The sequence below is a fragment of the Thamnophis sirtalis genome, unplaced genomic scaffold, assembly GCF_051295495.1.
Source record: "Thamnophis sirtalis isolate CommonGarterSnake01/CBP01778 unplaced genomic scaffold, rThaSir2_p1.2 scaffold_7, whole genome shotgun sequence".
Taxonomy (NCBI): Eukaryota; Metazoa; Chordata; class Lepidosauria; order Squamata; family Natricidae; genus Thamnophis; species Thamnophis sirtalis.
Genome location: NW_028261387.1, coordinates 73,844,069 through 73,857,413, shown reverse-complemented (window position 1 = coordinate 73,857,413; position 13,345 = coordinate 73,844,069). Strand labels below are relative to the sequence as shown.

Genomic DNA, 13,345 nt, shown 5'->3' with positions numbered 1-13,345 from the left:
CACACACATTTGACTGGATGACTTTCCAAGTACCTATAGTATACAGAGAGGCACCATACAATTCAAAGGAACTTGAAATGGCATGCCAGTTAATACGAACTCCTAAACTCAGGCAGTTTGTGAGTAATATAATTAACATGAAGACTTCAAACCATTTAGTGTTTGATCACATCCAAACCTGAAAGCTCTGGAGCTGAATTAGCAATTTTTATCAAGACAATTAGAAAACTGAAAAGTTAGCACAAACATGAGCAAATCATAGACAACATGCAATCACATTTTTACAGCTCCAGAAACTCTTCAAGATATTTATGTGTAATATTTATTTAGCTAACATTTTTTTTGAGGGGGGGCATAAACATAGGATAAGTGTGCTAGGCCTCCAAAAGACTCTAACACATCTATCTTTCATCTAAAAATCTCCCTAACAAAACAAAGAACAAAACATAGAGACACAAAGGCAGCAACAATTTTTCAGAATCAGTGCCTCCAGTGGTATCAGTACATGTCTATCATGGCCTTGGAGATCAACTTTTTTTAAGTGATGTTGTCTGAGTCAAAAAAGATCCTCACTTTAGCTTAGTACCTGCAAACTATGCAGCTATTAAATGTATAGTAGAAGCACATAAAATATAGTAGGCTGAATGTATTATACAAAGCAGCCAAGTTCGTTACAACTGGATTATTTTCCAATTATATTAAAAATAATTGCACTTGTAGTGTAATACTTTTAGTCAAAGTGCAAAACTGTAGAAAACACAATTAATATAAATATATTAACATTGCAAGGTTGTACCATGCAAAAAAAGTCAAAGTATCCAAAGAACCTAAACAAGAGTTTTTAAATAATATTTTTTTTCCTGTTATGACATATGGCTGTAAAAACCAATGTACTTTTTCTATATAACTCCCATGTACAATAAATTAGAACATTGCTATAGATTTCCTAACTGCCATCTTTAATTAAGAACTGGAAGAGCAGAGAATGTGAAAGCTGCAATCTTGCAAGAAACAGCCTGCTCTAACAGGATAGCTTTGATTGCAGATATAAAGCATTTTGTGACATTCAGGAGTACCGTGTTGCCAAAACATGACATAAGACATTCTAAAGACTCTAAGCCAGATAAATTCTAGAAAAAATGGTGCATGATGCAAGCTATTTCAGCTGTACAAAGTTGAGTGTTGACACAAGCAGAATGGCAGTTGTTTGAAATCCAAAATCTTCCTATGGCAATAAGTACCATAAACTAATTTGGCTATCCATTTTTGTTTTAATATATGGATTTAAATCAAACTCAGAGAAAACTTTGTTTTATATCTTCAAGATAATTTGAGACAAAATTTGGTTAATTATCAAATCCTCAAATAAGGTATGATTATGGCCAATTTGTCTCATCTATCTAACCAAAAATATGTCCATTTATCGAGTCCTTGCATATGAGCTTTGTATGTAAATGCATTTTTGTCTATTAAATTTGCTTCTTCATAGTCAAAAGTATGGTTTTTAAAAGGAGTATTTTCCTCTCAGGTTATTCTAGTACCAATCTGATCAACAGTTTCCATTTAGTTAGCCTAGATTAACAAAGTCCTGATATTATTACAGTAATATAGCAACCACTTTCCAGAATTATATCACAAACTCATAATACAAACAGTATTTTAGTTTTTTGCCATCCACTTTAAATATTCATATTAATAGTTGTCTTAAAATTTAAATAATTAAATTGAATATTTGTCAAAACAGGTTCTGATCCACAAACTGATTTTATAGCCTACAATTAGACTTTGGGAAATAAATTTAGATAATTAAAAATGAATATTCTTTAAAACAGGATCTGATCAACAAACTGATTTTATAGCCTACGATTAGGTTTTGGGAAATAAAGGGTTCTTTGGGGAGGAAATCCAGGAGATAAGGGTGACTTGTACCAAAACCTGTATGTTCCATACCAAGCAGAGAGGCCCACCAAAATGCCAAAAATCTTGTCCCAAAAATCATGGAAATATACAGCAGTAGTAAGAAGCATGAAAAGCCAGATAAAAGTCAAACAAGCCAGTGCTAAGAACAAACTGTTCACCACATCGTGCAGTCTAGAACCACAGAAAGTTTTCACGCTGGGCATCACAGCCATTTCTTCTAGAATCATTAGAATGCAATATGAAAGGAGGAAGGAATGTCCTGAGATATCAAAACTTTCCCATATCCCACCAGCTTGTAGGCATTGTACTTGGTTGGAATGTTCTTGAGTCACTACAGCAAGGGTTGACGATTTGTAACAACTGCCTGTAAAGTCCTGAATGAGCAAAAATGTACTTGTGCATGTATACCAAATGATAGTGCCAACCATCAGTGAGAAAAGGCGAACAAGTACAGGCAAAACATTCTGGAGGACATTGTAGTTGGTGAGAGAGATGAACGGAAACAGCAGGCAGAATGTCCAGGCCCAAGCAAATTTCACAAAATAGCTGCCAGAGATACAATGAAGAAAAATATATAGTGAGCACCAGGCAACATCATGTAATCGACATCCTTCCTGATTAATTTCTGTAACTATTAGGGGGAATGTTGCATCCATACTTATAAACCCTGTAATAGGAGAGTCAACATATGATTTCATCTAAAATAACAGAATTACAGAATAACAGAAGTGCAAAATTTGTGAAAAAAATGTAAAATGTAAAGGTCTAATGTAGCGGTTTTTAATGAGATCCAATTACAGGTAGTCCTTGATTTCTAACTACAATGGGATGGTATTTATGGTGGTAACAAGTCAAGGCACCCATGTGACTACTTTGAAGTTACAAATTTAACAAAGTTATGCGGCTTACTTACGTTCAACAGATTAGTATTTAGCAAAAGTAAAATCTCCTTTGAGTTGAACTTAGATCTTGGTGATTTTGTAGCCACACACCTGTACTTTTCTTAATAACATTGTATTCATTTGCCATATCTAAAATGTTTTTAACTTCCTAATTATATCTAGATCATAGGATTTTTCTGGTGATCTCTCTTCTAAGTACTAATCAGCTCTTACCGTGCTTAAATTTAAGAAACAACTTAAGTTTTTATCAGATTTCAATTCAATTCATACCAATCTCTGGCTAGTAATTAACCTTACTATATTAATTAATACACTTATTACAACTTATTCTTCCCAAAGTTTAGAAAAAGTGAAGATCAGTTAGCCACTGGAACAAATTGCAGAATAGGGACCATGAGTTGCCTTGAGGACCATGAGGTTAGGATGTGTCAGGCAGACCCTGAAGAATTATATGCTAGTCACTTAATTTGGATTCCTTCGCTCAGCAAGACTTAGATAATGCATTAATTAAAATAGACAACATAGGTTCCTTGGCTCTTTCTCAAACTATACAACTTGGGAAGCAGGTTAGTAACCAATTTCGCTGTATTTAAGTACAATGACAATAAAGATTATACTTGGTAATGTATCTCGGCATAAAAAGATATGATGAATCCTCCGGGGGGGGGGGGACGCCCTTCACTCAGATATAAAGGAGCCAGACCTCTTCTGGCTCATAAACCCTTCTCCCCATTCATACTGTATTTCGTCAACGCCCTTCACAAAGCCCCCTACTCTTTGCTCCTCTGCCAACCAGTGTCCCCTGCATAGCGAGGCCCTGCCTCTCGGATCCCCTTGATCTTCCTCTTCCTCCATCAACGCCCAGGACTCGCAAGGGTCAGAGAAAGCCCCTTACACATTGAGTACGTTGCGCTTGTTACTCAGGTAAGTAGCAGCCGGCGGCATTAGTTCTTTAACAAGGGATCCGATCACCATGAAGCTCATCAGTGCCCAGGGCATCATCCGCCGCACCGAGCAGTGGGTCAAGTAAGGCAGCAAGACGCGCGTGGCTCGGTCCACAGACTCCATGACGGAGGAGTCAGCAAGACCGCAGCGAAGGAGAAAGCGGTGACCCACCCGGCACGGAACCTCCAACTGCCGTATTGCGTCGATGCTCACGTCAAATCAGCTCCTCCTCCATTCCACTCCGCCGCCCCTCCTTCGTCAAAGCTACTACAACTGTCTGCAAGGAGGCGAGACAAGATGCATGGAATGCGCATGCGCAGCTTACCGCGAGGCTTGTTAAATTTGCCCCCGGCGGTTGAGGTTTAAGTTTGTCGTCTTCCGACTGCGACTGCGTGATAGAAGTCACGTGCAAGTTCACTTTGCTTTGGGCCAGATTGACGTTTCTAATCCCGTGGTCTTTTCCATGCGGTTAATCGTAATTCCCATCTCCCCCAACGCGTATTATTTGTGCTACAGGAAGATCTTTTTCCCAAATTAAAGAATTCTAATCTTTTCTCACAGAGTTGCTTGAACCCCCTGCTCTCTTAACCCCAAACGTGCTTTTAAAAAGGCAACTGGACTTTCTCCCCCCCCCCTTCGGAAACTTTTGCTTCTCATCCAAGAAGCTTCCTCAATTCTCACTGAATGGTAGAGAATAGAAGGATTTACGTCCAGTCCAAAAGCATCTTTCAGACAATTATGACCTGGATGATAGAGAATCTCCATAGACATTGCTCTCAATTTTTATTTTCAAGCTTTCATATTCCTTTTCAAGTATGTTTCCAGAATTATACTCTAGATGTGGATGTACCACAGATTTATATAAAGTTATTACAATAGTGGAGTCCTTGATGTTCTCTGAGTTTACAGATGTCTATATCCAACATCAGTGCTTGATAATTAAAATTAGACTCCACAGTTTTATGTTACAACCAGTTGCCACCAGGAACTGCATATACTCTCTTCTGTTGTAGTTATTACTCTGTTGGCATTTTTATCTTTAATCTCTTTCCTAGTGCTATTAAAGCGGGGAATTTACTGCCCTCACTTGTAAGGTTTGGATGCTTGAGTGAGGTTTTTCCAGAGAAAAAATAAGGGTGAGATGGGGGAAATACTTGGGAGTATTCATGTTTTCTTTTTATAGTATTGTTGCTTTCTAACCTAACATTTCTAACATGAGGACTACACTACTTTCACAATTGGAGTGGCCAATAAGCTTAGTAAAATAAATATTACATATCAGTTGTATTGCACTTTGTGATAATTTTTTTTAAAAAAAATTAAAATTTATAAACTGCCTTTCAGACTCATTGTCTCAGAAGACTGGTAAATTATATTAACCAGTCATTCATTTAAGAATGAAGACGTGGCATAAAGAGGATAGTTAGAAGCTTGCTTAAAGGAAATGTCATCATTCTCTAACCACAAGATGTTCCAGCCAACGTCCCGATGTCAAAAGTCCAAACCACAAGGTTCAAATAAAGTTCGTTAATGACACGTGGTCCATATCTGTTACAAAAGGAGAAGTAAGACCCTCATCTACTTATAAGGCTTTTCCCCAAAAATAACCAATAAGAAATGAGTTAAGTATTTCCGTGTTGCAATGCTTTTGAGAATGTATAAGAACGCGTACTTCGATAATGAAGGTTGTTCAGAACTTGCAATGCTAAGCCATGGGCTAGCTTTCTGAACCTGGCTGCCAAATAATCTTTTCCTGTATCCTGAGAAGTCTAAAGCCTGTCATTTTCTGCAACAATTCTACAGGTAAATGAGTATCTTTGATAGAAAAGCAATTATGCAGTTATTTGAGATGTTTCCAAACAATATGATTTATTGAGAAGTAAACAGATGCTGAAATGATTAAATCACTGTATAGTGTTAGAAGACATGACATTGGCTACCAACCTTGAATTGTAAAAGTCTCATGGAGTTTTCTCACAGTATTACCTTGATACTTACCTACATACTAATGCATGATTTGTTACATGATGTTTTATAGGTTTGATACATATAAATTTTGAAATACTGGCACTCACATATGAATGAATGAATCAGTGGAATGGCTTGCCATCAAAAATTGTGGGTGGTCTATCACGGGGGGTTTTAAGAAGAGATTGGACAGCCATTTGTCTGAAATAGTATAGGGCAGTCATGGCGAACCTTTTTTGGCTCGCGTGTCAAAAGCGGGGGGAGCGCAGGGAGGTTGTGCGTGGGCGTGCCACACCCATAATGCAGTGGGCACAACCCCAGCGTGCATGCATGCATGACCAGGCCTCCCCCATTTTTGGCATGCATTTTTTGCCCTCCCCAGGCTCCAGAGACTTTATAGGAGCCGGGGGAGGGCGAAAACAGCCCCCCCCCGGATGCCCTCCGGATGCTTCAGGAACTTCCCTGAAGCCTCCGGAGTGCAAAAAACCCAGCCTTACAGGCAAACCGGAAGTTTGGGAACGGACTTCCGGTTTGCTTGTAAGGCTGGTTTTAGCCCTCCGGAGCCTTCAGGGCCCTTCCGGAGGCGGACGAAAAATGGCCCTAGGGACAAACCGGAAGTCATTTTTTGCCCTTCAGAGCCTTCAGGGGAAGCCTCCGGAACGTCCCTGAACTTCCGGTTTGCCTATAGGGCTGGTCTTTTACGCTCTGGAGGCTTCAGGGAAGCTCCTGAAGCCTCCGGGTGGGGCTGTTTTTGCCCTCCCCAGGCTCCTATAAAGCTTCTGGAGCCTGGGGAGGGTGAAAAATAGCCTCAAAAGAAGGCCTCACGTGCCCTGACAAATAGCTCTGCGTGCCACCTGTGGCACGCGTGCCATAGGTTCACCATCCCAGGTATAGGGTCTTCTGCTTTTGACCGGCGTGTTGAACTAGAAGACCTCCAAGGTCCCTTCCAACTCTGTTATTCCTAAGGCAAGCAAATCTCTTAAGTAGGGCAAGTGATAAAAAAGCTCTGTCCTGTCACCTTAGCTTCTTTTTCTAATAAGCCAAAAACCTTCGAAGCTGATGTCAATACAGGTAGTCCTTACCTAGTGACCAAAGTTACAAAGCACTGAAAAAAGTGACTTCTGGCCATTTTTCAGACTTATGACCATTGCAACATCCCCATGGTCATGTGATTTATATTCAGATACTTGACAACTGACTCACATTTATGATGGTTGCAGTATTCTCGGCTCATGTGATGATCTTTTGCCACATTCTGACAAGCAAGGATGAGCAGTTAAGCCTGATTCACTTAACAACCAGGTTACTAATTTAACAACTGCAGTGATTCATATAACAAATGTGGCAAGAAAAGTTATAAAATGTGGCAAAAGTCACTTAACAAATTTCTCACTTAGCAACATAAATTTTCAGCTCAATTGTGATGGTAAGTTGTGAACTACATTTCTGTACATTATTTTAAGTACAGTCAATCAAACAACTTGGTCCCGTTCTAGAAAATTTTCCCAAACATAGAGCTCTCTATATATCTTTGGAGACTTAAGATTAAAACTTTAGAAGTTACTAGCTCCCCAGTAAATACTGGTGAAGGTTTTAAAGGAGCACATCAAATTAGAGCTGTAGTTATGCAATTGGATTGGGAAACAATGGATGAACTAGTTAGGTTCACAATTATGTTAATATCAATTAGAAACCAGCAGGTGGTGCTATTTTACAACTACTTTTTTTACTTTTCTCTACAATTACTGATTCAAGCCATATTTGGAAGAATCTTATTCAGAGGAAAATACACGTGACCATATCTACTGCTGTAAATCATTCCCAGACAAAAATCCCCTCATCTCCACTCAAAAATTAAGCAGCATAATGCTTTTATTGTATCTTATTAGTTTTTTTTAGGCATTTTACCTTTTGCCAAGTATGGTAAATCGTAAGAAAGACTGTGAAGGATCAACTCATTACATAACAAATCCCGATGGGCTATTAATCTGCAGTCCTTCAAACTCCTTGTTAAACATAATGGGTGAAAATTGATGTTTCCTATCATTTTGAGATAGGAAATACATAAGAACTGTTATGTGAATCCTGAAATAGGTGTCTCATAAAAAGTAACAAATTCCAATACTCGATTCAGTGAGGTGGTATGAGAAGGCAAGGTGCCTAGAAAATGGACAGCACATGTGCTGCTCTTGTCTTGCCTTTTTAAGCCTTCTCCACAGCCAGCACAGCCAGGTTGGCTATAAATAAGTTTAGGAAAGGAAAAAGTGAGATTAAAAAGTAGTATGATTGAAATATAAAATGCAACTTCCATATATTAAATGCAGGCAGAAGGTACCAAGTTAAAAAAGGTTACACTCTTAGGTTGCCCTTATTGCTGCAGAAAAATTACTGTATTTTCAGTAGATGTCTAGTTACTGTTTAGAGTTCAAAGTCTTAATACTTTTGCAGTGTGGAAAGTAATAAACTTAAGCATGAAAGAAAGTCCAAAGAACTTTGCAAGGAATCTGTCTTACTTTCATAAATTGATTTACTGATATGTATTTTCAGTGACCTATCAAGTAGGAACTGTGAAATATGTAGCCAGCACAGGGCAGAATTCATTTGCATAAAAAGCATGTATAGACATATTTAAATGGCATCATGCTGCAATAGAAATGCAAAAATTCTTCCCTATAAACTTCAAGCCAATGGCCCTTATGGCACAGCTGGTATCTAAAAAATAATAATGACTAATATATTATCTAGATACTATAGCCAGACATATTCTATAAATATTCAATGACTTAAGATAAAGAATAAATGTACTTCAAGAGCCACAATTATTCTTTTTAGCCTCATAGTGATATCTATGTAGGTTGTTCTGTTTTTTAGTTTTAAATATACAACTCTATTCTAGGAATAAAATGGTTCTTATTTATTTCCTTTTAGAAGTTTAAAACTCTGGTTAGAACTGTGGTATGTGCTGTGTGCAATATGACGGGCCAAATTTAGCATTTCTGCTGAATGTAACCTCATAGCAATAGCTTCCTTTACTCTATCTTATGATTTTAAATTATGCTCTTTTGCACTGTTCCTGGCAGCAGTACCATGTTTCCCTGAAAATAAGACAGGGTCTTATTTTTTTTGACACCCCCAAAATAAGCACTAGGCCTTGTTTTCAGAGAGGTCTTATTATTTTTGAGGTGAAGGAGGCTGCAAGCGTGGTCACCTCATGGCTGCTGCTGTGTTGTAATATTTTCAGGGAGGGCTTATTTTCGGGCAAAAGGGGTAGCAAATTATAAAGGTCAGTGTTCAGAAGACATAATGAGATGCTATAATGGCACAAAGTAAACCAACCTACTTATTCTAGAGGTGGTATGTGGATTCAAAACCAAAATTCTATTTGAGAACAGTGGTTCTCAAACATTGAATGAACATTCAAACATCTTCATGAATGTTATGAAGATTCGTATTCAGTAAAAGGAGAAAGGGAGAATTACATCTAAGTGCTTTGAGGGAGAGCAGTAACAGTGGGTATTGACAGGGGTGTCAAACTGGTGGATGCGTCCCATGCATGCCACGCCCACCCCAGCTCTGCAAATTAAAAAAAAACATCATGAAATGTCACATGACGGCAACGTGACACAGTGAGTTTGGTTGTTAGCCGCCCCGAGTCTCTCGGGAATAGGGCGGCATACAAATTGAATAAACTACAACTACAACTACCCATAGCCTAATACTTCAAAACATATTTCACTTTAAAACTGTCGAGTTGCAACCTATGAAAAATTTCCAGGATGATTTCGTCTGGATTTAAACAGATTGAACAATTCTCACAGCATGCATAGACACAAAATTTTACATCATTGAGGCCTATAAATTTCCACAAGATTCTTATTAATTTCCAAAATCTTCCCCAGAGAGAATGGTGTTTTACTAGGCAATAATGTTTATCATTTATAGTACTGTTCTATTGAAGCTTTTTCTTATGAGAGTCCTTTCAGAACAGATCTGTATACTTGTAACAGCTTGTGGCTTTCTTTTTTTAAAAATCCTTTGAGATACAGGTAGTTCTTGTTTAATGACTTTTTTGTTTAGAGATAGTTCCCAGTCACAGCAACAAAAAAAAGGTAACTTTATTATTTACAGTTCTCACATGTATGACCTTTGCAAGTAAAGCAAAGCAATCAGGCTTTTCTTCCCATCTTGACTGTTGTACTGCCTTGCTAAGATGTGGCATGGATATATAAACAAAACATCCATCTTAAGGATGCATGCTATTTAAAAAAATATTGATGTCCAGGTCAAAAATTGATTTCCTTGTCTTCTATAACTACCCTGAATAATTCATCCCCTTTTTCTACTTGACAGATCTTCAAAGAGAGTTTATATCTCCCTGAAGTCTTCTCCAGATTAAACCTCCACATTTTCTTCGCATACTTTTCTTTCAAGCAAGATATAATTTTGATTGTTCTCTTGTGCATATATTCCAATTTGACAATCACCTTCCTAAAATGAGGTACCTAACATTGATATATCAGGTGTGGCCCGACCATCACAAAGACCCAAACCAATAAATTCTTTTGATTTTGACACTATAGTTCTTTGTTGAGAACTACATCTCCTTTTTTTGAAGCTGTATTTTAAATATTTTCAAGCAATCATTAAAATTAAACATTTTAAAGGAAACATTTGGTTCTCCTTGGAAATAACACTAGATATTGGAGGACACCTTGCAAATTGCATTTAATATGTATAGTAATAAAATTAATATACCTTTTCCTTAATAGTTAGACATTATCAAATACTCAAGGGGCCTTACCAATACAACTGCCCTACAAACTCAATTGCTATTGTCTACATTGCCAATGGGTTTCAGGTGACAGTGAGAAGAGGCTAAGAAGAATCCCCTGAAAGCTTAAACAACACTAGTCAAAACCATATATGTGAAAACATATTCTTGGGATTTTTTTCTAGATAAGTACAAACGTCAAAAGGAAGAGAGACAACAATCCAACTTCAATGGTTGGCACAGAATGATGATGATGACATGTCTACAATCCACAGACAGCAGAAGCATGATGGAATTTGCCAGCAAAGGAAGCCAGGTCAAAGTTCTTGGAAATAAGCTTTGTTAGAAGTAAGTCCCACTAAAAAAAGTTGGGATTATTTGGTCCAAATAAGCATAAAATCAAGCTGTAAAACATAGCAAGGGCTACAGAGCAAATCTAAATCATAGAAACAAAATACTCCCTCACTCTGTAGGCCTGGTGTAACATACAAAACTTTAATGATATGTCATGGGCATTGTCACAAAATGGGTCCTATTTTGGGTATTGCCAATCATAAAATACCAGAGAGATAATCTGGGGAAGGTGTTCCTCATTAGTCTCTGTAGCCAATATTCTGTACTTTCGGCACTCACTTATTTAATTCCTTTTTCAAGATGTGGATGCCTTCTAAAATATTAGATTTTAGGTATTCACCTTTTCTATTTTCTAAGAATGTCTCTTTATCTACTTATATTTTTTGAAAAGGAATATAATACTTAAGGATGATACTTTGCTTTGCAGTATCAGTTTTTTAAATAATTAATACGATCTAAATGATAATTCTGCACCAGTGAGGTTAAAACCAATTTCGTTGTATTTAAGTACAATGACAATAAAGATTATACTTATTACATCCTGAAGGCTTAGTGGAGAGACCAAATTGGCCTACAAGAGAGGCCAAATGAAGAATAAAAAAGAAACATGGCAAGGGAAAGTGTTATATAGCCTATTTCTACAAAATAGGATTATGGCACATCAGATAGGAACACCTCTCTTATCACCTTGATACTGGTTTGCCTGTAGTTTTTTTCTACAAAAAGAAGGATGAGTATTTTCCTTCAAGTCACAATTCTGCTTAAAGTTCTTATTCCTCTACAAATCTGCCACCGACTCTCATCAATACTAGGTAAGAACAGTCATTCTGCAGGTTGGCATTTACAAGGTTTTTTTACTCAAAATTAGTTTAATCCTTCTCACAAAGACAGAATCCTGGAGTGGTGGTGTCACAAAATCTTCAATGTGAGGGCATGACATAATAACAGCTTTATTGAGTTGTGAGAGTTCATATTTAAAAAAGTACATACTGCCTATGTAGGACTTTTGGGAAGAACACAAAACATTTCTCTTTGGTTCACCAACAAAAGGGCGACCGACAAAGCGCGCCCGACTAAACCGCAGTGACAAAACTGCTAGTTCTAAAGCGCTCTGACGAGCGCGGAATCACGCCGACAACAGCGCGGCGACAGAACCGCGCTGTAAACCTAACCCTAACCCTAAACATAACCCTAACCCTAAACGTAACGCTAACCCTAACCCTAAACCTAACCCTAACCCTAACCCTAACCCTAAATCTAACCCTTACCTTCTTCTGTCGACGAGCTGTTGTAAATCGCCCTTCTGTCGCCATGCTGTTGTCGCCGCACTGTTGTCAGCGCGTTGATGATGTCGCGGTTTTAGCGACGTGGTTTTGTCGGCGCGCTTTTGTCGTGCGTGCTTTTGTCGGGTCACGTTTCTCTTTATATGTTCTTTTACATACATGAAACACAGTTAAAATAATGGTCTCACTAGATCTAAAAAATATGATAATGCAAAACATCAAATCTTTGCAAATAAGCCTCTCAAATTGGGCAGTTGTGGATAATAAAAATATATGTAAGGTTGATAAAAATAAGGCTTCTGTTGAAACAAGATCAACTGCTGGGAATTTCATGTAGGTTTCATGTAGGTTTATGTAGGTTTCTTGGCAGCGATATAGAAATGGCTTGTCATTCTATCTTCCAGAATGACTTTGGCTTAATCATTCCACTCATTAAGTTCTTTTATTGACAAATGAACCATGACTATCATCAATCTAAACTGAAAAGACCTAGAAAATAAATGGCAGCATTTATATACAGCATGTAGCAATTAATGTCCTTCTATGTTATAAATATAATTTCTTGTTCTAAAAAGGCCTGAACAGGATTTAAAGTATGCCCAAATCCCTATATACATTTGGTTTTTTAAAATTTCAAAATATGAAAATACTTGCTTTCTAAGTATTTACTTGGGCAATCGAATTAGGATTGTATTGATGAGTAAACATCTGGATGGGCACCTTTCAGTTGCATGTGGCTAAACAACAACTCAGATCTGATGAAAGGTATATCTTGTCATCTGTGACAATACCAACCAGATGGCTTTGTGAAATTGACAAGTACAATGTGAATGCAATGTAAACATTATTTTTACCAGCATCTGACATTCGTAGATATTTATAGAATAAATACATTTCTTTTGCAAAGCATGAGAACAGTATCGGATTAAACTTTAGTATTTAAATATGTAACCATAAATGCAGGTTTTGATGCTAAATTCACCTTCCTTGGACTATACCCATGCAAAGCTTGATTAATAAACATGCACCATCATTTTACTCTTTCTTTACACATGGCTTTAAATCTGGTTTTGTATTTCATTGTATCATTTGAACTCCCAAGCGGACGTCCAAGGAAATGGGATTCACATTCACGAAGAACATGGTGGCAACAGCAGCCGGTTTTTCGCTGATCAGAGGACTTTTCAGCGGCCTGCAGCCAG

The 13,345-nt window shown here is 37.6% G+C and overlaps 1 protein-coding gene across 1 annotated transcript; it reads right to left on the bottom strand.

Moving 5' to 3' along the window:
• Positions 1-940: 940 nt before the first annotated feature.
• On the bottom strand, positions 941-4,004 carry FITM2 (fat storage inducing transmembrane protein 2). The gene is made up of 2 exons (XM_014069632.2): positions 3,718-4,004; positions 941-2,466 (listed from the first exon to the last, which is right to left on the bottom strand). Exons 1-2 carry the CDS (start codon positions 3,888-3,890, stop codon positions 1,854-1,856), a joined length of 786 nt encoding a protein of 261 aa, XP_013925107.2. The 5' UTR covers positions 3,891-4,004; the 3' UTR covers positions 941-1,853.
• Positions 4,005-13,345: the final 9,341 nt, after the last annotated feature.

Excerpts from the sequence above, each read along its gene's own strand:
- FITM2 (XM_014069632.2), bottom strand. The coding sequence starts at position 3,890 with ATGGAGTCTGTGGACCGAGCCACGCGCGTCTTGCTGCCTTACTTGACC. Across the intron at positions 2,467-3,717 it reads AAGCGCAACGTACTCAATGT|CTATTTTGTGAAATTTGCTT; the intron begins GTAAGGGGCTTT and ends TATCTCTGGCAG.